The sequence below is a fragment of the Schistocerca gregaria genome, chromosome 10 (genome assembly GCF_023897955.1).
Source record: "Schistocerca gregaria isolate iqSchGreg1 chromosome 10, iqSchGreg1.2, whole genome shotgun sequence".
Classification (NCBI taxonomy): Eukaryota; Metazoa; Arthropoda; class Insecta; order Orthoptera; family Acrididae; genus Schistocerca; species Schistocerca gregaria.
This window is the reverse complement of record NC_064929.1, coordinates 147,969,202-147,995,116: the sequence shown is the minus strand read 5'-3', so window position 1 is coordinate 147,995,116 and position 25,915 is coordinate 147,969,202. Positions and strand designations below refer to the sequence as shown.

The window sequence follows — 25,915 nt, the reverse complement described above, 5'->3', positions numbered from 1 at the left end:
AGATGTTGTTTCCCCATGTTCAAACTCACTTAAATCTTGATAACCTGCCATTGTATCAGCGGTAACTGATCTGCCAACTGCGCCAGGCACTTGTCTTATATATAGACGTTGCCGACCGCAGCGCCGCATTCTGCCAGTTTATATATGTATTTGAATACTTACGCCTATATCAGTTTCCTCGCGCTTGAGTGTATCTGTCGATGTCATCACATTGCGAACGACGTGTTGAGTTTTATCTACTAGAAAAGAATACAGATGTATTTACTGATCGTTTATTAAGATCGATTTCGAATCTCTGATGGCTTCTTCATCAAACACATGCTGTGCCAATCGAGCTGCCGGCAGCCGCAAACTACACTATGTAACCAAAAGTATCCGGACACCATTAAAAATATTCGTTTTTCATATTGGGTGCATTGTGGTGCCACCTACTGCCAGGTACCCCAGATCAGCAACCTCAGTAGTCAGACATCGTGAAAGAGCAGAATGGGGTGTTCCGCAAACTCACGGACTTCGAACGTGGTCAAGTGATTAGGTGTCACTTGTGTCGTACGTCTGTACGCGAGATTTCCACACTCCAAACATCCCTAGGTCCACTGTTTCCGATGTGATACTGAAGCGGAAACGTGAAGGGACACGTACAGCACGAAAGCGTACAGCCCGACCTCGTCTGTTCACTGACGGAGACGGCCGACAGTTGAAGAGGGTCGTAAATGTGTAATAGATATCTATCCAGACCATTCCACAGGAATTCCAAACTGCATCAGGGTCCACTGCAAGTACTGTGACAGTTAGGCCAGAGGTGCTCATAAGCCACACATCACGCCGGTAAATGCAAAGGATGCCTCGCTTGGTGTAAGGAGAGTAAACATTGGACGATAGATCAGTGGAAAGACGTTGCGTGGAATGACGAATCACGGTACACAGTGTGGCGTTCCGATGGTCAGGGTGTGGGTATGGAAAATGCCCGGTGAACGTCATCTGCCAGAGTGTGTAGTGCCAACAGTAAAATTTGGAGGCGGTGGTGTTATGGTGTGGTCGTGTTTTTCATGGAAGGGGCTTGCACACCTTGCTGTTTTGCATAGCTCTACATTGATGTTTTAAGCCCCTTCTTGCTTCTCACTGTCGAAGAACAACACGATCGAGCACCTGTTCATAACGCACAGCCTGTGGCGGAGTGGTTACACGACAACAACATCCCTGTAATGGACTGACCTGCACAGAATCCTGACCTTAATGCTGTAGAACACCTTTGGGATGTTTTGGAACGCCGACTTCGTGCCAGACCTCACCGATCGACATCGATGCCTCTCCTCAGTGCAGCACTCCGTGAAGAATTGGCTGCCATTCCCCAAGAAACCTTCCAACACCTGACTGAACGTATGCATGCGAGAATGATTTAACCTTTATGACCTTCACGCGAGATATACGTAGCAGGAGGCTATGTATTGGTTGGCTTTTGTAGGAACGTACGTTCTCGGAGCCCGCCGGGATACTGAACGCCTCTCTTGTAGCTTCTGCTACCGGAGTAGTCCGAGTATCTCGGTGACGCTTTCGCGCTTACTGAATGAACCTGCAACAAAACGCGCTGCTCTTCTTTGGATATTGTCTATCTTTTCTGTCAGTCCTATCTGGTACTGATCCCAGACTGACGAGCAATATTCAAGTGTCGGCTGGACTAGGTCTTTGTAAGCAACTTCTTTTGTGCACGAACGAAACTTCCTGAAGAAAACGGTCTATTGACACACAGGCAACAAGGACTTAGAAAACATCGTTCATGTGAATCACAAGTAGCTCTTTACTTGGATGGCGTGTTGAGTGCTATTGACAAGGGATTTCAGATCGATTCCGTATTTCCGGCTTTCCGGAAGGCTTTTGACACTGTATCACACAAGCGGATGTAGTGAAATTGGGTGCTTATGGAATATCGTCTCAGATATGTGACTGCATTCGTGATTTACTGTCAGAGGGGTCACAGTTCGTATTGATTGACGGAAAGTCATCCAGTAAGACAAGAACGATTACTGGCGTTTCCCAAGGTAGTTATAGGCCCTTTGCTGTTGCTTACCTATATAAACGATTTAGGAAACAATCTGAGCAGCCGTCTTTGGTTATTTGCAGATGACGCTGTCATTTGTCGACTAGTAAAGTTATTAGAAGATCAAAACAAATTCCGAACCAATTTAGAAGAGATATCTGTATGGTGCGAAAATTGGCAATTGACCCTAAATAGCGGAAAGTGTGAGGTCATCCACATAAGTGCTAAAAGGAATCCGTTAAACTTCGGTTGCACGATAAATCAGTCAAATCTAAAGGCCGTAAATTAAATTAAATAACTAGGAATTACAATTACGAACAACTTAAATTGGAAGGAACACACAGAAAATGTTGTGGGCAGGCTAACTAAAGACTGCATTTTATTGGTGGGAAACTTAGAAAATGTAACAGACCTACTAAGGAGACTATGCTTGTCCGTCCTCTTCTAAAGGATCCTTACGAGATAGGATAGACGGAGTACATCGAAAAAGTTCAAGGAAAGGCAGCACGTTTGTATTATCGCGAAATACTGGAGAGTGTATCACTGAAATGATACAGGATTTTGGATGGACACCATTGAAAGAAAGGCGGTTCTCGTTGCACCGGAATCTTCTCACGAAATTCCAGTCACCAACTTTCTCCTCCGAATGCGAAAATATTCTGTCGACTTTGAACTACGTAGGAACAAACCATCACCATGATGAAATAAGGAAAATCATATGTCGTACGGAAAGATATAAGTGTTCGTTCTTTCCACGCGCTATACGAGTTTGGAACAAGAAATGCCAGGCATTTAAATGTGATTTGCAGAGTATCCATGTAGATATAGATGTACGATGGTTGAATGAAAAGCAATGCTTCCATCTTAGTTGGTTTTGGATGTGAATATTTTAATAAATCAAACGCAGACATATTTCTTTAATTACGAATATTCACTGTTCCACATAATCACCAGCCAACTGAATACATTTCTGGCAACGAAGAACAAGTCTTCTGAAGCCGTCACGGAAGAAGTCGACATTCTGTTTCCGCAACCACAGTCTCACAGTTTTCTTAGCGTCTTCATCAGAAGCATAATGATGTCCCCGCAGCTCGTATTTCATTATCGGGAACAGATGGAAGTCAGACGGTGCAAAATCTGGACTGTATGGAGGATGCCGTACGGTGGTGAGATTCATTCTCTAAAGTTCTGCTGTGGTGGCACGCGAAGTGTTTGGTTTGGCATTGTCATGCTTCAGGAAAACATTTATCTTTTCCTTTCGGACCCTTGTTAGCCGTCGTTTCATAGTTCGCAGCGTTGTGATGTAACGCTCTGAATTTATTGTTGTTCCACGATCAAGGAAATCAACATGGATAACACCATTTGCGTCCCAGAACACTGTGGCCATGATTTTTCCAGTTGAGGGCTGCATCTTTAATTTCTTTTTCTGGGGCAAATCCTTGTTCCGATATTCCATAGACTGACGTTTCGTCTCCTGTCACAATTGAATGGAGAAAGGAGTCACTTTCATTCTCGTAACGCGAGGAGTTCCTGGCAAATTTCAAGTCTGTGCGCTTTCATTTTTGGAATCAGGATTCCGGGGTACCCGTCGTGCACAGATCTTCCGATAGCTAAGCAAAGCAATAATGTGCCCGACACGTTCTTGTGAAACGCCTATTGTGCTTGCAGTTTCTCTCTTAGTGATACGATGATCGTCCCAAATCAGTCTGTCAACATTTTGCTTGCTGTCACAGGACGTGCAACTGTGTTTGTCATGCAGATCAGATATTCCCGCCTCAACGTCTTTAAACTTACTCGCCCAACTATGCACAGTACTCACATCAACACAATCACCACAAACTGCTTTCACTCTCTGATGAATCTCCTTTGGGGTGACACCTTCTGCTGTCAAGAATTCAATGACTGCATGTTGCTTAAGTCGCATTGACCGTCCGTCTGCGCAGGGTTCCATACATTACACTGTAACAACACAACTGTTCAATGCTAAGGCTTCCCGCCAACTGGAGTCGTAGAGAAGAGGCTACGAAACAAGCCAGTACCTGCCGCCAACTGTTGAAGAGTTACGAAGGTGGAGGCATTACTTTTCAGTCAACCCTCGTAGAAAATTCCACCAGTAAATTTTAGTCTGATATCTGCATTAACTGTGATTAGCTTTATGTGGACGACGCACGTTAAACTGCTCCATACGCATACTTCCAGATGTATTATGGAAGTTGCGGCGGGACGGTTCTTTCCGTCCCTTTACGACGGACCTGCACCTACCTCTGAACGAAATGAAAGGTTGGAAATTTTGTCCTCAGTTAATATATTCCGAAACTTAGGTGAACAAGTAACACTGCCAAGCCCGTGCTAGTCTTAACACAGTCTCTCATAATCCCTTTCACTCACGTTAGCAAGTTTATGGTGTTGCATTTCCCGAAAACGTAATAGCTACAAAAGTACTGATTGTGTTTGATTGAGAATGCTCGCCAAATATTAAGTCTGTCGGTACCAAATGCGGTCACAGTTTTTAGCCACCGACCTGCTCAATACGCCCTGCGGAATATGTGTCTTTTCTCGTCACAAAATTCACTTAAAAATTCCGAAATTTCTTCACACACGTCGGAGTAATTAGGCCGTCACTTTCCAACACTTTTGATGTATGAAACAGTGGTAGATCCGGCAACTTATCAGTTTCATCGGAATTACTACTGCACACGCCCGCTCTCTTTCATGGCTAGCTTTCGACTCCTCCTCTAGAATACTCTACCAGCAGAGAAAAGCGCGCGAAGAATATTGTTTTACCATTGGTGAGTTTACTCAACAGCCAATAGCAAAACAACATTCTCCCGCGTCAGTCTGCGCTTTTCATTAATAACCAATCGCAAAATAGTAAACCTGACGACTCCACTTTTCCCCGCGTAATTATCTAATAGGCTGAAGTTTTGCTTATGCATAAAGTTATTTACTGTTGTTATTTATACCTGAATTAAGTTTCCCTTTACCATAAACTTACTTTACAAAACTATTCTACAAAAATCCCCTTTGTCCATATCCATACTACTTCGAAATGTTCCCACACTAAATCCCACTACATAACTCGTTAAACAATTATCTTCAAATTAACCTTAAACCACACTCATGCATCATTCATACTGCTAAAACACATTTATAACATTATACATACACAAAAAGACATAATAACACTTAATGAAAATACTAGAACAGTTTATGAAAAAACATTCTATTACTTTAGTGCACTCTAGTGGTCACAATAGAAACTAAAATCACAATCCCCCTATCCAATACTGTCCTCTATCGGCTGATAGTCTCGCGTCACCATCTGTCACTCTCCAGCTCTGAGAGACATCTCCCACTTAACCGCCTCCAAGGCAGGATCGTTAAACGGCGCTGCGCCTCAAAGTAACTGCTTCCAATGACTGTTTGGCTATCGTGTGATCGTACAGTAACTGATCTTCCTTCCAGTTTATGCAGAATACGTTACACGTGTTTACGATAAGGCTCAGTTCCTAATACTGGCACAAAGCGTAGATTCTCTGCAGGTCTTCTCGCATTTCGCAACGACTTTCTAGTGATGAAGCCTCATGCAGCTTCCAACGTTACCCACTAGTTCATTTACAAACTAGGCAAATATTCACACTTGGTAGTATGGACCAAAACAAGAAAATATGTCAAGTAATCATAAGCTTTGGGAAAATCGGAAGCGTTTGACATGTGGTGATACAGAAGAATGTTGAAAATTAGATGGACAGATATAGTAAGGAACGAGGAGGCTCTCCGCAGAATGGCCGAGGAAAGGAATGTATTGAAAACACTGGCAAGAAAAAGGGGCAGGTTAATAGGGTTCCGTTAAGACATCGGTGAATTACTTCTGTGGAGCTGTAGAGGGTAGAAGCTGTAGGGGAAGACAGAGATTGCGGTATATCCAGCAAATAACTGAGGACGTACGTGCTACTCTGAGATGAAAAGGTTGGCACAGGTGAGGAATTCCTGGCGGGAAAACACGGTGAAACAGACCAGTGGCGTATTTCACAAATGCGCCGCTATAGAGCAGCGAGGAAGCTCTTTTGTAAACAAACTTGGTGCAAAAGCATTGCTGTCGTTTACTTTTTAGTTCTGAAGAAAAAACACATTCTCTGTCGTGGCAAGCCGAAACATTTTATCGTGTGATTACGTACACTCAAGAGTCAAGGAAACTGGTACACATGCCTACGATCAATAATGTTAATGCATGGGGAGTTTGGTGGCAGTGGAAGTGTTTAAACTCAGAAGAGTGTTCCTGGAGTAACTCTGTAGCAATTCTGGAAGTGTAGAGTTTCGCATTGTGGCGAAGGTATTGCCCAAGTCCCTCGGAATGCCAAATGGACATGAATGGATGCAGGTGATCAGACAGGATGCTTATGTACGTGTCACCTGTCAGAGTCGTATCTAGACGAATCAGGGGTCCCATATCTATCCAACTACACACGCCCCATACCATTACAGAGCCACCACCAGTTTGAATAGTCCCTCGCTGACATACAGGGTCCATGGATTAATGAGGTAGTCTCCATATCCGTACACGTCCATCCGCTCGATACAATTTGAAACGAGACCCGTCTGACAAGGTAATACGTTTCCAGTCATCAACAGTCCAATGTCGGTGTTGACTGGCCCAGGTGAGGGTAATGCTTTGTGGTGTGCAGTCATCTAGGCTACACGTGTGGGCCTTCGGCTCCGAAAGCCCAAATCTATGAAGTTTCGTTCAATAGTTTGCACACTGACGCTTGTTGATGGCCCAGCACTGAAATCTGCAGCAATTTGCGCGAAGTTTGTACCTCTCTCACGTTGAATAATTCTTTTCAGCCGTCGTAGGTCCCATTCTTCCAGGATCCTTTTTCCGGCCGCAGTAATGTCGGAGATGTGAGGTTGTACCAGATTCCTCATATTCACGCACGTTCACGAAATGGTCGTACGGGAAAAATCCCCATTTCATCGCTACCTCGGAGATGCTGTGTCCCATCGCTCGCGCGCCGACTACAACACTCCGTACAAACCCACTTAAATCTTGATATCTTGTCGTTGTAGCAGCAGTAACCGATGTAACAACTGCGCCAGACCCTTGTTTTCTTATATAGGCGTTGCCGACGGCAGCCGCCTGTTTACATATCACTGTATTTGAATACGCATGCTTGCACCAGTTTCTTTGACGCTTCAGTGGGTAGTGACCTATAACATTCCCTTGGGGCACGCGAGAAATTGCTTTACTTCTGAAAAGATTCTCCTTTGAGAATGACATACTGAGTTCTGCTTGTTAGAAGCGCTTGAGTCAAATCCCGCCGCTGATCGGATATTCCGTGCGCTCATATTTTGTTCATTAGGCGGCAGTGTGGAACAGTATCGAACGGTTTCCGGAAGTTAAGGAGCGCGGCATCATCGTGGAAGCAGCTAATCCACGGCTTTGTACGACTGGTGGTCTAACAGAGCAAGTCGGGTTTCGCGCATTGTTTTCGGGACCCGTGATGGTTCCTACACACGATTTTTTCGGTACCCAATATGCGAACATAAAACGTGATCCAAAATTTTGCAACACGTCGACGTCGAGGACAAACGAGAATGCCCTCCACAATTTTGCTGCTTCGTGGAGGTATCTTCCGTCTATACAACCAATTGAAGGCAGTTTATTTATTGCCATACGCGTTTCGCTTCTTTCATTTGTGAAAGATCTTCAGCGGCCTGTAATACATGTTCCTTTTTTTATGCATACAATAAATATATTATGTGGTAATTACAATATGTTGCTATGTTACACTTTCCCATGTTTTGCCCTTGTTTTTCAGGTTAGAAGCAACTTTCGTAGCACAAATTGCGTGATCTTAAATTATTGTTCGGTGTTGCTTACTACTGTAAGTAGGCTGTTTAGGTTTTTTTTATTGGTAACGCCGCCGCCACGTAGCGCTCTGTATGAAAATCACTGGCTGTGCTGTGTGCAGTCTGTGGCTGGTTTGCATTGTTGTCTGCCATTGTAGCGTTTGGCTGTTAACAGCGTGTAGCGTTGCGCAGTTGGAGGTGAGCCGCCAGCAGTGGTGGACTTGGGGAGAGAGATGGCGGAGTTTTGAAATTTGTAAGAATGGATGTCATGAACTATATATATATATATATATATATATATATATATATATATATATATATATATATATATATATATATATATATTCAAAGGGAACGTTTCACTACTTCCAGCGCTGTTGCCTCACGCCTGTGATCCTGGAGATGTATTATTCGTTAGTTTCCGTGCTCCAGATGGCCGCTTTCCGGCGTTCTTTCACACACATTTGATTCAAAACGTCGCATATATCACTTGCATTTTCCATTTTGTAATCCACGTATGTGTGTTTCCATTGGAAAAGAAGGTACTCAAAGACCAAATGCATACAAGCAATAACATTCTGATCATACTGTGCACGAAAACAGTAACGAACAGAAACAGGAAATGAACCGAAATCGGAAATGTAACTAGGGTAAATAATTAATGAAGCTCCCTCTCCCCCCTTCTCTCTCTTCCTATCTTCCCCCCCCCCCCCCACCCCATATGTATAAAATAGAAAAAGAGAATTCCACTCTCAAGAAAGAACGACACACACACACACACACACACACACACACACACATACACACACGCGCGCAACACTTTACACCGAAAACATACATATGTTGATCACAAGATGGAAAGTGCAAGTGATATATGCGACGTCTTGAATCAACTGTGTGTGAAAGAACGCCAGAAATTGGCCAGCTGGAGGATGGAAACTAACGAATACATCTCCAGGATCACAGGCGTGAGGCAACAGCGCTGGATGTAGTAAGCAACACCGAACAATAATTCAAGATCACGCAATTTGTGCTACGAAAGTTGCTTCTAACCTAAAAAAAACAAGAGCAAAATACAACAAAATGTAATAGAGCAACATACTGCAACTACCACATAATACATTTATGGTACGTACAAAAAGAAAACAAACATGTACTACAGACTACTGAAGATGCTTCACAGATGGAAGAAGCGAAACGCGTACGGCAATAAACAGCCTTCAGTTAGTTGCATACTCGAAACACATATCCACGAATTTAAAGCAACTAAGGAAAGACGAAAACAGAAAAAAATGATTCTGCTACTTATTTGAAAGCGTCGTTCCCCCCATAACTAACGGTAAACTGCCCCTCGAAGGGGGCAAGATCTTTGTATAACGTGTTCAGAGTCGTACAGGCATATCCCGTCAGGTCCAGTTGCCACTTCGTATGCTGAACGCCTTCAGTTGTTTAACTATTCCACTACCACTTACCTCAATATCTGTCATTTTGGCGTTCCTGCGGTGGTTGAAATGAGGATTATTGGTTTCACAATTGATCGCGCCAGCTTTATATGTGTGGGCGCCATGCGTGATGTGCTTTGTGTGCGTGACAACGTTTAACGCCGTGCGATCACACGAAACAACAGAACGCCTCACCTACATATGCTAGTTTCAGCGTACACGGTCGGCTCAAATAAAACATCCTACACGCGGTATGTAGTGTGATGTAATTCTTTGGAAATCTCCTTTTTCTTGTAATTCAAATTTCCGATTGCTTACTCGATTTCCATCTAATCGAGTACTTCTTTGTTCATCTTAACCTAAAATTTCATGTAACATAAGTTGGTTCTGGTGTAAATTGCTGTACTCTTTCGGCTAGCTGTGTTTGAAATTATAAATATTTTTTAATACACTGAAGAGCCAAAGACACTGGTATAGGTGCGCGTAAACGAAGACAGAATACGGCGCTCCGGTCGGCAACGTTTATATAAGACAACATGTGTCCAGAGCAGTTGTTAGATCGGTTACTGCTGTTACAATGGTAGGATTTCAACATTTAAGTCGTGTTATAGTTGGCGCACGAGAGATGGTACACAGAATCTATGAGGTAGCGATGAGGTGGGAATTTTCCCGTACGATCATTTCAGGAGTGTACCGTGAATATCAGGAATCCGGTAAAACATCAACTGACTTCGGCCGGAAAAAGATCCAGCAGGAACAGGACAAACGACGACTGAAGAGAATTATTCAACGTACAGAAGTGCAACTCTTCGGCAAATTGTTGCAGATTTCAATGCTGGGCCATCAACAAGTGTCGGCGGCGAACTATTTAACGAAACATAATCGCTATGGGCATTCGAAGCTTAAGGCCCACTCGTGTACCCTTGATGAGTGCACGACACAAAGCTTTATGCCTCCCTTGGGCCCGTCGACAACGACATTGGATTGTTGATGACTGAAAACATTTGCCTTGTCGGATGAGTCTGGTTTCAAATTGTATCGAGCGGATGGACGTGTACGGGTATGGAGACAACCTCACGAATCTATAGACCCTGCATGTCAGCAAGGCTGTGTAATGGTGTGTGGCGTGTGCAGTTGGAGTTATATGGGACTCCTGATACGTTTAGATATGACTGACAGGTGACACGTACATAAGCATCGTGTCTGATCACTTGCATCCATTCACGTCGATTGTGCATTCCGTTGGACTTGGACAATTCCAGCAGGACAATGCAACATCCCAAGCGTCCAGAAAATGGTTCAAATGGCACTGAGCACTATGGGACTTAACATCGGAGGATAAAAGATGATCATAATTTTTTTGACAAAATACCTTTACTCATGAAGCGCCAGGTTAAATCCGCAGGACAGAACAGGTAGTTGGAATTGCGGAAAGGGGCCAAAAATGAGCGGCTGTCAGTTACACGCTAACACATATAACTTTATTTAGTTGCCCAAACATTACAGCGCAAATTTCCGACCTTAACTATCGACCGAATATCTCACACAATCTTATGAAGGGCACAACCTCTTTAATTTTTATAACGGCTGCTGAAGGCCCACGATTTGGAACACAACTACAATAAATTTTCAAAGGAAGAAGGCCCAAAGCTTTATCCTTAAATAATTTTTAAAAAAGTAGGCTGTAGGGCAAACAGTCTAAGACTTAACAATAAGGAATTTTACCTTTAAAACGGCTGAAGGCCCATGATTCAAAACACAAGTACAACAAATTTTACAAGGCAGAAAGCCCAAGGTCTTATCCATTATTTTTTTTTTAAAAATGAGGCGCAAGGCCCGAACAATGCAAGACTTGAGAAGTGGGCTGAAGGCAAATTATTTAAAACCCAACTAAAAGCAAACAAATTCAAGCCATCGGCTATGAGCCATTAAAATACACAATCAAACATTAATAAGAAAAGGCAGTACAGCCAGCGGCGCTCAGAAGTTTCCGGGAGTCGGTCTGCACTTGAAATATTAACATACTCTTAGGGAAGACAGGTAGTGGGCCCAACTATATCCGATCCGCGGCAACCCAACCAAGAGACAGTCAACGGACCCACCGACAAGGCGACTCGCTTTCCACCAGACCAATCCACAAGAAACTCCAATGCCAAAACGAAAAGAAGCAGCCGCCCACAACCAAGTATGCATTGTTGTTGTTGTTGTGGTCTTCAGTCCTGAGACTGGTTTGATGCAGCTCTCCATGCTACTCTATCCTGTGCAAGCTTCTTCATCTCCCAGTACCTACTGCAACCTACATCCCTCTGAATCTGCTTGGTGTATTCATCTCTTGGTCTCCCTCTACGATTTTTACCCTCCACTCTGCCCTCCAATACTAAATTGGTGAACCCTTGATGCCTCAGAACGTGTCCTACAAACCGATCCCTTCTTCTGGTGAAGTTGTGCCACAAACTTCTCTTCTCCCCAATCCTATTCAGTACTTCCTCATTAGTTATGCGATCTACCCATCTAATCTTCAGCATTCTTCTGTAGCACCACATTTCGAAAGCTTCTATTCTCTTCTTGTCTAAACTATTTATCGTCCTTGTTTCACTCCCATACATGGCTACACTCCATACAAATACTTTCAGAAAAGACTTACTGACACTTAAATCTATACTCGATGTTAACAAATTTCTCTCCTACAGAAACGCTTTCCTTGCCATTGCCAGTCTACATTTTATATCCTCTCTACTTCGACCATCGTCAGTTATTTTGCTCACCAAATAGCACAACTCCTTTACTACCTTAAGTGTCTCATTTCCTAATGTAATTCGCTTAGCATCAACCGACTTAATTCGACTACATTCCATTATCCTGGTTTTGCTTCTGTTGATGTTCATCTTATATACTCCTCTCAAGACACTGTCCATTCCATTCAACTGCTCTTCCAAGTCCTTTTCTGTCTCTGACAGAATTACAATGTCATCGGCGAACCTCAAAGTTTTTGTTTCTTCTCCATGAATTTTTTTACCTACTCCGAATTTTTCTTTTGTATCCTTTACTGCTTGCTCAATACACAGATTGAATAACATCGGTGAGAGGCTACATCCCCGTCTCACTCACTCACAAGTATGCATAAACTGTCAAAACTACACACACGTGTTGGACAGCGACGACACGGTGAGGAAAGGACACTGCCTGAATTTTACGTAAGCGGCCAGGGCAGGTAAACGGAACGCTAACGGCCACAAGGCAGACAATTCCGCTGGTGCACTTGGACTTCAAGTAACAAAAATTCCACCGGATGGTGGCCAAACTTTCGCCAACTCTAACACTCGCTGTTGTCCATGGGAATACCCCCAACAGCCAACCATGAAAACCAACCGCACAACGTGAACAGACTGGCTTCGGTAATTAAGTCACCACTCAACTTTGATGTCCTGGGTCGGTGAGCCACGAACCCCGTAGCCATCTGAACAGCTGCCACACACTCCGACACTGCGTAGAGACCGCCAGCAGGCCCGGCCCACGGCGCCGTGCGGAGATTTTCTGGCTGATCCACACCAACCGACCGACTGCCGCATACCGGCTGGCTGGAAACTATAAGCACCTGACCAAAGGTAGTACCGCTGCTGCCACACGTAGAAAGAGGAAGAACCAGGGCATAACCGCAATAACCGCGGGAAACCGAACGCAGAGTAACAGTCAAGGTTTAAACCAACGCATGAGCCAGGGCCAGCATGGCTCAACTCATCCTCATAATTTTGATGATCCTTCTCAAAGTAGTCTCCCAAGAATGCGATACACTTACCCTGGCGTTTCTGCCAGTCTTCAAATACATGCTGGAAACCATTTTTTTGAGAGGTCCTTCGAAATCGCCTTCGCAGTCTTCACCACTGCTTCTGATGATTGATAATGCCTCCCACGATGGCGTTTCTTCGTGTTAGGGAATAGAAAAAGTCACATGGGGCTAAATCTGGACTGTAGGGAGGGTGAGGGATCCACTTCACGTTGATTTTTGCAAGATATTCAGCAACAACATTGGCAATATTCGGTCGCGTGTTATCATGGTGCAGCATCCAGCCTGCTTCACGGAAATGTCGTCTTTTGGAAATATGGACTTGCAATGTTTTCAGGACATCCCTGTAGTATTGGCCAGTTACTAATGTGTGTACAGGTACGCTGATAAACCATTCCATGAATATCCAAGAATGAGATGACCCATCAGAAGCAACCAATTTTGCTTTTTTTTGGAGGTTTGTGATGAAGGAGATTTGCACACTGAACTTGTGCTGTCTCCTCCAGGATAGAGATGATGTAGCCGAGTTTCATCAGCGGTGATTACATTTGATAGAAACTCAGGATCTTCCTCCAATATCAGCTTTAACTGCATGCAGACCTGCACCTGAATGTCCTTTTGTTTGGGAATCAACAGTCTTGGAACCAATCGTGCACAAACACGTCTCAGGTGTTATTTTTCCGTCACCGCCGCGCAGGATTAGCCGAGCGGTCTTCGGCGCTGCAGTCATGGACTGTCCGGCTGGTCCCGGCGGATGTTCGAGTCCTCCCTCGGGCATGTGTGTGTGTGTGTGTGTGTGTGTGTGTGTGTGTGTGTGTGTGTGTGTGTGTGTGTGTGTGTCCTTAGGATAATTTAGGCTAAGTAGTGTGTAAGCTTAGGAACTGATGACCTTAGCAGTTAAGTCCCATAAGATTTCACACACATTTGAATAATTTTTTGTGTCACCAACGTGTGGGTGGTACCCAATGAAATCTTTAGTATTTTAGAAAGAGATCTTATGGTAATTCGTCGATACTCTCTCACAATGACAGCAATAGTGTTGATGTTTTCTTCTGTAATGTCAGAGCACCAGGTCCACCTTCCATTAAAATTGATTGTCTCTCCTCTTTAAACATTTTAAACCACCTTCGAACTGTGCTGTAGGGAAGAAAAGACTCTCCTCCTGTAACACTGTATATGCCTCAGCTGAAGACTGGTTGAGACGAAAGCAGAATTTCAAAGCCACATATTGTTCCTCGCGTGTTACCTCCATTGCAGCGGTAGGCGATACTGAACACGTCTGACATTTCCTGCCTCTCACAGGTAGAAACCAGGAGTCTCCAACAATGAAAGTACTACGGCGTGTTTGTTGCACATTAAGCTAACAGAATATCATAAGATTAAATTTTTGCGCGAGAAATTATGACCACAAAAATTATGTTCACTGAACAGCCCTCGTACTTCTCCGTCTGTCCCAGTCAGTGTTTGTGGTCCATCTGTAAGGACTTCGACATCGACGAAACCTTAAACCCTAACCTTGATTTCCTTTCCTTACCTCTGTTTGGTGTCGAACAGGTTTGTGTTGCTTTCTTCTCCAATAAGTACCACCATGCACCTCTTCATTGCTCACTGTGAAATGCTCAAGTTCCAATTGCTTTTTCGACCAGGGGATGAGCTACGCGGGCGATGTTTACCCTCAGTCCCACCCGGTCCGAATCCCACACACTCGAGCAGTACTCAAGAACGGGTTGCACTATTGTTCTATACGCGGCCTTCTTTACAGATGAAACATACTTAAGTTAAATTCTCCCAATAAACCCAAGACGACCATTCGGCATCTCCACTATCATCCTTACATGCTCGTTCCATTTCATAAAGCTTTGCAACCTTACGTCGAGATATTTAACAGAGGTCGCACACTTCCATTGCTGAGTTTGAACATTACGGGACTATTTTCCCAACTCAACTGCATTAACTTCCATTTTTCTACATTTAAAGTGAACTATCATCTTGAATCCTCCGACAGTCCTGAACAACACCACCTTTCCGTGCACACTAGCTTCTTCAGCAAATAGCCGCAAATTGCTGCTCTCCCTGTTCACCAGACATTTATGAATATCGTGAATAGCGGCGGTCCTACCACATTTCCCTGGAGCACTTCTGACGATACATTTGTTCATAGAAGACGACGAACTGTGTTCTTTACTTAAGAACTCTTTCATCCACTCACACTGACTTTTGCACTAAATCCGTGCTGATTTGTGGATAGATCCTCTACAGTCGTCTCAAGGAAATTTATCATTTTCGATTTCAACAATTCAGAAACATACCGATGATAAGGATATTCTCTGGGCAATTAGGGTTACCCCGTAAAAAAGGGCGAATATGTCACAATGTATTGATTTAAATGTCTTTGAAGCTGCCAGATAAGCCGAAAAGCTAGTTCTCTTCGTTTACATTCTTAACTCTGCCCAGGACATGTCCGCCTTTTTTCTGTGCCATGGTAGGTGCATTTCCATTCTGATTCCCAACTTTTGCTCCACCATACATTTGACATTAGACAGCCGTAACTTGGCAACCGATGCAGATTTTTGTTGATTCGGGTGACGACTGATGAGATATAGGATTTTTTTTATTGTGTTTCGAACCATGCTGCTTCTACCATGGCTTTAACAAAACCAAGGCTTTAACAAGACAGAGAGGCCATTGATTACAGGTATTCATCTGACTTGTTACAAAATTTCAACCGGTTCGCACAAGTAAGTGGCGCGCGTGAAAGGAACACACACACACACACACACACACACACACACACACACACACACACACAATTGCTGTCAAAATTCGAATGAAACTAGTTATTGAAGCAAACCTTTCAATTTTATCATAGGAATACATTTTTATTTATTTGAATCACATTAAACCGTTTCCAAACATTCAGTTCACTTAAGAACGAATTTTAGGTGCTATATTGACCTCGATTTTCAAATGGTTCAAATGGCTCTAAGCACTACAGGAATGAACATCCGAGGTCATCAGTCCCCTAGGCTTTGATATACTTAAACCTAACTAAGAGCATCACACATATCCATGCCCGAGGCAGGATTCGAACCTGCGACCGTAGCAGCCACGTGGTTCCGGAATGAAGCGCCTAGAACCTCTCGACCACAGCGGCCGGTACCTCGATTTTAAACCCTCGTATCTCGACAGCAGATAAGGATTACTGTATAAAAAAATTGGTTTCAAATTTATCCATTAAAATTGCTGCATCACGCAGATGACGTGCTACAGACACGAAATTTAACTGACAGGAAGAAGATGCTGTGATATGCAAATGATTAGCTCTTCAGAGCATTCACACAAGGTTGGCACCTTTGGCTATACCTACAACGTGCTGACATGGGGAAAGTTTCCAACTGATTTCGTATACACAAACAGCAGTTGACCGGCGTTGCCTGGTGAAACGTTGTTGTGATGCCTCGTGTAAGGAGGAGAAATACGTGCGACCACGTTTTCGACTTTGATAAATGTGGGATTGTAGCCTGACGCGATTGCGGTTTATCGTATCGCGACACTGCAGCTCGCGTTGGTCGAGATCCAATGACAGTTAGCAGAATATGGAATCGGTGGGTTCAGGAGGGTAATACGGAATGCCGTGCTGGATTCCAACGGCCTCGTATCACTAGCAGTCGAGATGACAGGCATCTTATCCGTATGACTGTGACGGATCGTGCAGCCACGTCTCGATCCCTGAGTCAACAGATGGGGACGTTTGCAAGGCAACAACTATCTGCACGAACACTTTGACGACGTTTGCAGCAGCATGGCCTGTCAGCTAGGAGACCACGGCTGCGGCTACCCTTGACGCTTCATTACAGACAGGGGCGCTTGCGATGGTGTACTCAACGACGAACCTGGGTGCACGAATGGCAAAACCTCATTTTTTTTCCCGGATGAATCCAGGTTCTGTTTACAGCATCATGATGGTCCCATCCGTGTTTGGCGACACCGCGGTGAACGCACATTGGAAGCGTATATTCGTCATCGTCTAACTGGCGTATCACCCGGCGTGATGGTATGGGGTGCCATTGGTTACACGTCTCGGTCACCTCTTGTTCACATTGACGGCACTTTGAAAAGTGGACGTTACATCTCAGATGTTCTACGACCCGTGGCTTTACCTCTCATTCGATCCCTGTGAAACCCTACATTTCAGCAGGATAATGCACGACCACATGTTGCAGGTCCTGTACGGGCATTTCTGGTTACAGAAAATGTTCGACTGCCGCCCTGGCCAGCACATTCTCCAGATCTCTTACCGACTGAAAACGTCATGATCAATGGTGGCCGAGCAATTGGCTGGTCACAATACGCCAGTCACTACTCTTGATGACTGTGGTATCGTGTTGAAGCAGCATGGGCAGCTGTACCTGTACACGCCATCCGAGCTCTGTTTGACTCAATGCCCAGGCGTATCAAGGCCGTTATTACGACCAGATGTGGTTGTTCTGGGTACTGATTTCTTAGGATCTATGCACCCAAATTGTGTGGAAATGTAATCACATGTTATTTTTAGTATAATATATTTGTCCAATGAACACCGTTTATCATCTGCATTTCTTCTTGGTATAGAAATTTTAATGGACAGTAGCTTATATGAAGATAGTAACTGAGTAACTGTTCTCTAAAGAACAGATACCATTGATGACCGTGCAGTTTCTCTAGAATAAATGATAAGTAATTGGAATCCTCAGCTGCCGACAGGTGGTGTTGATATATCTTGATGAGGACAGCTGAAAATGTGTGCCCCGACCAGGGCTCGAACTCGGAATCTCCTGCGTACATGGCAGACGCTCTATCTATTCTATTATCAACACGTATATTTTATATTTTATCCAAGGCCTACTACATAGCACAGGTTCTGGCCATTCCATCAATGGTGGCGAAGAGGATCATTTCCAGCAAAGTTTTTGTGGAAAGCGGAATTGTTTCGAATTTCGGTGAAGACAGCAGTTTTGGATCCAAGCAATGGAGAAATGGGACAAATCGACATCAAGTCTAAAGCGATGGCATTGTATATCAAAAGAACATGCAGCATAAGGTGTAACGATCTAGGGTGCATTACAACAAAACTATACGACATTGTCAGGCTAGAAAGTGTAGAGCATCCGATAAATACACAAGAAATAAGTTTTAAACGAAAACATATTAGGGAGTATTATCTCGAACTAAGCTATCTCAGCAAGACAATTTTAAACTCCAAAAACGTTACAACAAAGGCGTCTTTAGCTGAAAGACGGAAACTTGAAAGGAAAAGTAGCGTAGAAACTAAATATACTGGAATAGCATGGAATGTGGTCTGGAAAACATATCAGTAGTGATGTTCTTTCGTCTGACGTGGTACAAGGTAGTCAATAACATCATCAGCACTACTCAGCGTCTCTTGGCCATCGGTTTAAGTGATACTAACATCTGCAGCAAATGAAACCTCGTTGATAGTGTGCCTCATCGTTACACATGTGGAGATCGGATTATCAACTGGAGGTGGACCAGGGGGAAATTGCTCCAGTAACAAGATCTTCAACAGACAATGTAGCGACTAACATTTTCTTCAGACCAGAAGAAAGTTACTATACTCAGGCAAAAAATAGCGCAGTGATTTGGTTAATGGGAAAAGTTACATTTTTAACAATATTGGGAGCGATGAACATATTGTATACAAGAGGTATATGGAAAACGAATTCGAGAAAACACTTAAGTAGCAGAATCACAATAAGAAATACGGTAACATGCTCCGAATTGTTTTCAACAGATTGGGTATGGGTTAGGAACTGGATTCCTCGTGGAGAGGGGATGGGTTGGGTCACGTTCCCGCACCTAAGCTCACCTGCAAGTCACACGTGAAAAATAATAGTACAGCAGAATTCAAGAATATGACGGCAAAAATCTGGGATCTGTTATAAAGGAAGATCTTGAACTCCCTAAGGATGCGTTTAGAAGGCTGGAACTGACAAAAATAACAAGGCAGTGAAGGGCTTTGCGATGACGCTGTTCGGGACTGCTCTTCAGTCCACGTAACTCACCCTGGAAGGAACACACATCAAGGATTTGCTGAATGATTAATTTGGGTCTGGGAAATGATGATGCGGTACCTCAGGCGCCAGAAGAAGAAAGATGAACTGCCACCAGTTGAAGGTGACAGTGAAGGTGCTAAATGTGTGCTACTGCTTAAGACTCATTCTTTGAATGCTGTAATTTCTGACTGCAATTATCTGTCACCTTATTTATGTCATTTAATTGTAAGCTAGCCATTTTTGTTATTGTTTTTGTGGAATTAAAAAAAATGGATAGAGCGTCTGCCATGTAACCAGGAGATCCCAGGTTCGAGTCCAGGTCGGGGCATTGTCCCCGTTGACTTATATTAACGCCTGTATGCAGCTAGGACTACTCATTTCATTTTAAAAATGAAAATCTATAAATAAACCCATGTATGGAAGTGAAACATGGACGATAAACAGTTTAGACAAGAAGAGAATAGAAGCTTTCGAAATGTGGCGCTACAGAAGAATGCTATAGATTAGATGGGTAGATCACATAACTAATGAGGAGGTATTGAATAGAATTGGGGAGAAGAGGAGTTTGTGGCACAACTTGACCAGAAGAAGGGATAGGTTGGTAGGACATGTTCTGAGGCATCAAGGGTTCACCAATTTAGTACTGGAGGGCAGCGTGGAGGGTAAAAATCGTAGAGGGAGACCAAGAGATGAATATACTAAGCAGATTCAGAAGGATGTAGGTTGCAGTAGGTACTGGAAGATGAAGAAGCTTGCACAGGATAGAGTAGCATGGAGAGCTGCATCAAACCAGTCTCAGGACTGAAGGCCACAACAACAACAACAACATAAATAAACCCATAGAAAACGGAATACAAACACGCAAAACAAAAAAAAGCTATCAATTTATGCAGTTACCTAATAGTAACTCGAGACTGGATCACAAAACCATTGTACGAGTTTGATTCACAGCTGGACGTGAAACGTAAATGATAAGTGCTAGTTCTGCAAGGTTTGCAGGAGAGCTTCTGTTATGTTTGGAAGGTAGGAGACGAGGTACTGGCAGAAGTAAAGCTGTGAGGACGGGACGTGAGTCGTGCTTGGGTAGCTCAGTTGGTAGAGCACTTGCCCGCGAAAGGCAAAGATCCCGAGTTCGAGTCTAGGTCCGGCACACAGTTTTAATCTGCCAGGAAGTTTCATATCAGAGCACACTCCGCTGCAGAGTGAAAATCTAATTCTGACCTACAGTGATATCTTTAAGTTGGACTTTAAGCTACACTTTCACCAAAAATGAGACAACTCCGTCGATTAGTTTGCAGGTTAGGGTCTTGCAAACAGCGGGTACTTTTTTGGGACCCTTCTGTATTTTGCTAATGTTCTCGCAGTTTAGATAACAAACGACCGAGCTAACATCTTACAATAGGCGCCAAGGTGACTCTATAGTTTCGTTACGTAACTTAAAATTAGCTGTAAATTTCTACTCCCCCCCCTCCCCCCCAATTTATTTGGCAGATACTGTATTTTGAACTCTACAGGCTTTGTCTCTCACCACGAACTAAAGTGGCCGACGGCCTTCACGTAACGACCAAGAGCATCGGCGTTTGCGTAGAGTTGTCCGTGCTAACAGGCAATCAACACTGCTTGAAATAACCGCAGAAATCAATGTGGACGTACGATGAACGTGTCTGTTAGGACAGTGCAGCGCAATTTGGCGCTAATGGGCTATAGCCGCAGACGGCTGACACGAAGGCCTTCCCTAACAGCACGACATCGCCTGCAGCCTCTGTCATGAGTTCCAGACCGTATCGGCTGCATCATAGACGACTGGAAACCGCCGGCCTAGTCAAGTGAGTCCAGATTTCAGTTGGTAAGAGCTGATAGTGGGTTTCGAGTGAGGCGCAAGCCCAATGAAGCCATGGGCAAAAGTTGTCAAGAAAGCATGTGCAAGCTGGCGATGGCTCACAATAGTGTTTACGTGGAATGGACTGCGTCCTTTGGTCCAACTGAACCCATCATTGACTGCAAATGGTTACGATCGACCAGATGGAAACCATCTGCAACGGTTCATGCACTTCATGTTCAGTCTGGAGCCGCTACGGTCGCAGGCTCGAATCCTGCCTCGGGCATGGACGTGTGTGATGTCCTCAGGTTAGTTAGGTTTACGTAGTTCTAAGTTTAGGGGACTGATGACCTCAGATGTCAAGTCCCATAGTGCACCATTTGAACTTCATGGTGCCAAACAACGATTCACTTGTTATGGATGGCAATGTCACTGGGCCACAATTGTTCGCGATATGTCTGAGTGCCATTCTGGCATTTCGAATGAACGATTTCTCATTAAGATCGCCCGACACGAATCCCATCGAACATTTACACTACGCCGGGCAAAATGAGGTCCGACACGGTATCCGGAGCTGTTGCATATCTTTTGACTCCTTAGTGTATTTGCATGCGTGCAAATGGTTTGCCCTTGTAAAATCGTATGATCGCTTCGAGTCGTCGTCCTTTTTCTCGTGAAATGAGCTACGCACCGAATATCATTAGGCATTGTATGTAGGATTCATTTATCAGTAACTATCATTCTGTATTGTTCACAGTGTCTAACTAACATGTATAAAATAGCTTTTAATGTCTGATTATTTTACAAATGATATGCTGTATTAGATACAGGGAGTATCAAAAGGAGTCATCCGTTTTAATGGTTCAAATTGCGCTAAGCACTATGGGACTTATCATGTGAGCTCATCGCCGCGCGGGATTAGCCGAACGGTCTCAGGCGCTGCAGCCATGAACTGTGCTTCTGGTCCCGGCATGTCCTCCTTCTGGCATGTATGTGTGTGTTTGTACTTAGGATAATTTAGGTTAAGTAGTGTGTAAGCTTATGGACTGATGACCTTAGCAGTTAATTCCCATAAGATGTCACATACCTTTGAACATTTTTTTGTGAGGTCATCAGTCCCCTAGACTTAAAACTATTCAGACATAGCTAACCTAAGGACATCACACAGAGCCATGCCCGAGACAGGATTCGAACCTGCGACCGTAGCAGCAGCGCGGCTCCGAACTGAAGCGCCTAGAACCGCTCGGCCACAGCGGCCTGGGATCAGATTTAAAAAATCATAACTATTATGTTCTTTGAGATATGTGCGTGAACAATGCAGTGTTGAAAACAGCAAACTCTCCAGTTTTACACGGTTCCAGCAAGGTAGCAGCAGTGTGCGGTCATTTCAGTTCTAGTGAAAATGGTGTCGGGACAACAGAAAGCGTTTTGTGTTCTACGTTTTGCGCAGTGCGGGTCAGTAATAACTGTTCAGCGCGACTTTCGTACTAGGTTTGGTGTGGATCATCTTACAGCACAGAGCGTTAGACGATCATGTGAAAAATTACAAGAAACAGATTGCTTGTGTAAAGGCAAAGATGTATGGTCCATTTTTCTTTGCCGTTAACTCTGTTACACGAAACACATATACTCGATATGCTTGAGAGCTTTCTTTTCCCATTGTTGGAGACTGATTCGAACGACTTCATTTACCAACGGGATGGGGCACCGCAACAGTGGCATCTGGAACTGCGGGAATTTTTAAATCAAATGACTACTGAACGGTGGTTCAAATGGCTCTGAGCACTATTGGACTTAACTGCTGAGGTCCTCAGTCCCCTAGAACTTAGAACTACTTAAACCTAACTAACCTACGGACACCACACATATCCTTGCCCGAGGCAGGATTCGAACCTGCGACCGTAGCGGTCTCGCGCTTCCAGACTGTAGCGCCTAGAACCGTTCGGCCACATCGGCCGGCTCTGAACGATGGATTGGCCGCATTGGACCAAATGATTCAGCCTTACATTACTGGCCTCCAAGGTCACCGGACCTAACTGTGTGTAATTATTTCTTGTTGGGGGGGGGGGGGGGGAGAGGTTTATAAAAGACTGTATCTGTCTCCATTCCCAACAACAATGTATTAACCGAGACATCGCATAACAACAGCTGTGGAAGCTGTAACTCAAGACATGGTAGCTGCAATGTGGGAACAATCTGAACATCGCATTGACATATGCCGTTATCTCAAGGGCGGCATACTTAACACCTATGAAAATGTATGAAAAAAACTGAATTTCCCTTTCATCAAAAAACAGAATTCATTGTATACATTTATTAGTTTCTGAAATACAGACTTGTCAAATAGGATGATTCTTTTTGATACCTGCCGTAGTTCACATTAACTACGTAAAACCGTCATGTTTGAAGATGCAAACTCATAAATATATACTTTTTTGACATTTCGGATTATTCACCGATACGCTGGTGAAAAAAAACCGGAACTGGATAGTACAGCCTGAGTAGTTTGTATTTCATTCGAAGCGAATGCATATTTCTCACTCATCTCAATCTTCTTGCTGTCATATCTCCTGAACAGTGTGTCACAGAATGATATAATTTTGCGCGTGCTTTATGTGATGTACGTCGATGTCTGCCAAATGTGTTGCGAATGGAGTCGGTAGTAAAGAAGTAATACAGCAAAACATCATGACTGACGCTGAAATTTCACAGCATGAACAACAAAAATATAGTAAGCGATAAATTTTTTCATTCGCGTTATTTTGTGCTGGTGTCAACCAGAAAAAGTTTCACAAAAGTTTGGAATCATGTGTTTTGTATGCTGGCAGTCGTTAAGTGCTATCGTCCTGAGATACTGGATCAATATAGTATGGGTTCTATAGTGTCGATATATTTGACATCAATATAAATAACGACAAAAAACGATACATGCGTAATATTGGTGTAAACTTTAATGCCTAATTGTGATAGGACAAAGTGAGGAAATAACTTTAAAGACAATTTATCGATTCTGATAATAGAAAAAAGACATTATCCGTGATATAAGATCATATGTATAGACTAAAGAAATGAACACTATAATCGTTGTTATATTATAAAAGGACTGGAAGACAACGAACTTAGTCGTCTTCTGAAGTTTTCTAGTGTCTTAGCTACTGTTTGAGTGCAGAAGGTACGATATTATTGCGATAGCTTTTTTCGTGCTCTCGTTTAAATACTAGAACATGACTGATGTGTAAAAGAGTTACGAAAATATAGTAAGCAAATATGGATGCCAGAGTAATCAATTAAAGAACCCACCCCACATTTTTTATAACGCAATAGTTTTTGTAGCATTTTTTGCAGTTGCTGCGGAGCTAGCTGCGATCATCTTTGACCGAGAAAGTTCGCCACCATTACGCGGCGCATTTAAACTTTTTATTTCCAAAGGAAATACGACGAAGCCAGAGCAGAATAACTTATTTCATTAGTACGAAATCACAAAATTTATTTTATCATGAAGTGCCTATTATCAGTTGGACATTTTATTATAGGTCAGGTGCCTCTTTGCATAAATTTTATTACGCTAATGCATCTGATATTATTTGTAGGGAGCCCGGCGCTCGTTTTAAAAAAAATGTTTCAAATGGCTGTGAGCACTATGCGACTTGCGGTTAGCACACTGGACTCGCATTCGGGAGGACGACGGTTCAATCCCGTCTCCAGCCATCCTGATTTAGGTTTTCCGTGATTTCCCTAAATCGTTTCAGGCAAATGCCGGGGAAGGGCACGGCCGATTTCCTTCCCCATCCTTCCATAACCAGAGCTTGCGCTCCGTCCCTAATGACCTCGTTATCGACGGGACGTTAAACACTAACCACCACCACCACTACGCGACTTAACTTCTGAGGTCATCAGTCGGCTAGAACTTAGAACTACTTAAACCTAACTAGCCTAAAAATATCACACACATCTATGCCCGAGGCAGGATTCGAACCTGCGACCGTAGAAGGCGCACGGTTCCAGACTGTAGCGCCTAGAACCGCTCGGCCACTAAAAAATGAAAAGAAAATATTTCTTTCTCTTGGAAGGTGTTAGATATGTACCCTCCAACAGGAACTCACTGTGCACCGTTTTAGTAATACGCTTGTATAGATTGCAGTGAATGCCGTTTCCCTACACCTGTATTTCCTGTACTGTTTCGATGTTTATTTCACGCACGCAGCATCGATTTGAAGCCAATATCGTACAGCCGTAAGGAACTTGCCTTGCCCGTGTATTACGGTGCATTTCTGGCTGCTGGTAAGAAGAAGGGTCAAGACGTGGGTTTAACGCGCCGCAGACTTACCATGGCTGCGGTCTGTTGTCGCTGTCTGCTGTCGGTACACTAACTGCGAGCAGTCCGCCGTGACTGGCGTACCCTACCCTGCCACGCCGACTGCCCGTCGATGACCCGTGTGTTGTCCGACCTGTTGCCCCTGGAGACTGTAGACGCGGCGACACAAACGCGCCGATGGTCGGCAGGAGGGTACAGTTATCGCTCCAATCACCCATGCGCAATCGTGAAAAGCATGCAAAGAGCTATGTCGAGCAATGGCACACAAATTGTACACCAAAACCAAAATTTTGTCTCCTACGTACGAAAGAAGCACACCCGAAGAGTATATACAGGGTGTTACAAAAAGGTACGCCCAAACTTTCAGGAAACATTCCTCACACACAAAGAAAGAAAATATGTTATGTGGACATGTGTCCGGAAACGCTTACTTTCCATGTTGGAGCTCATTTTATTACTTCTCTTCAAATCATATTAATCATGGAATGGAAACACACAGCAACAGAACGTACCAGCGTGACTTCAAACACTTTGTTACAGGAAATGTTCAAAATGTCCTCCGTTGGCGAGGATACATGCATCCACCCTCCGTCGCATGGAATCCCTGATGCGCT

The 25,915-nt window shown here is 43.8% G+C and overlaps 1 protein-coding gene across 1 annotated transcript in view; it reads right to left on the bottom strand.

Moving 5' to 3' along the window:
* Nucleotides 1-25,405, bottom strand: part of LOC126293530 (tubulin alpha-3 chain-like) — a 224,273-nt gene extending 198,868 nt beyond the window's left edge. Inside the window, exon 1 of the mRNA XM_049986795.1 lies at nucleotides 25,314-25,405. Within this exon, the coding sequence (XP_049842752.1) occupies nucleotides 25,314-25,316 (3 nt within the window). The 5' untranslated portion in view covers nucleotides 25,317-25,405. The remainder of the gene's footprint in view (nucleotides 1-25,313) is intronic.
* Between the last annotated feature and the right edge of the window lie 510 nt (nucleotides 25,406-25,915).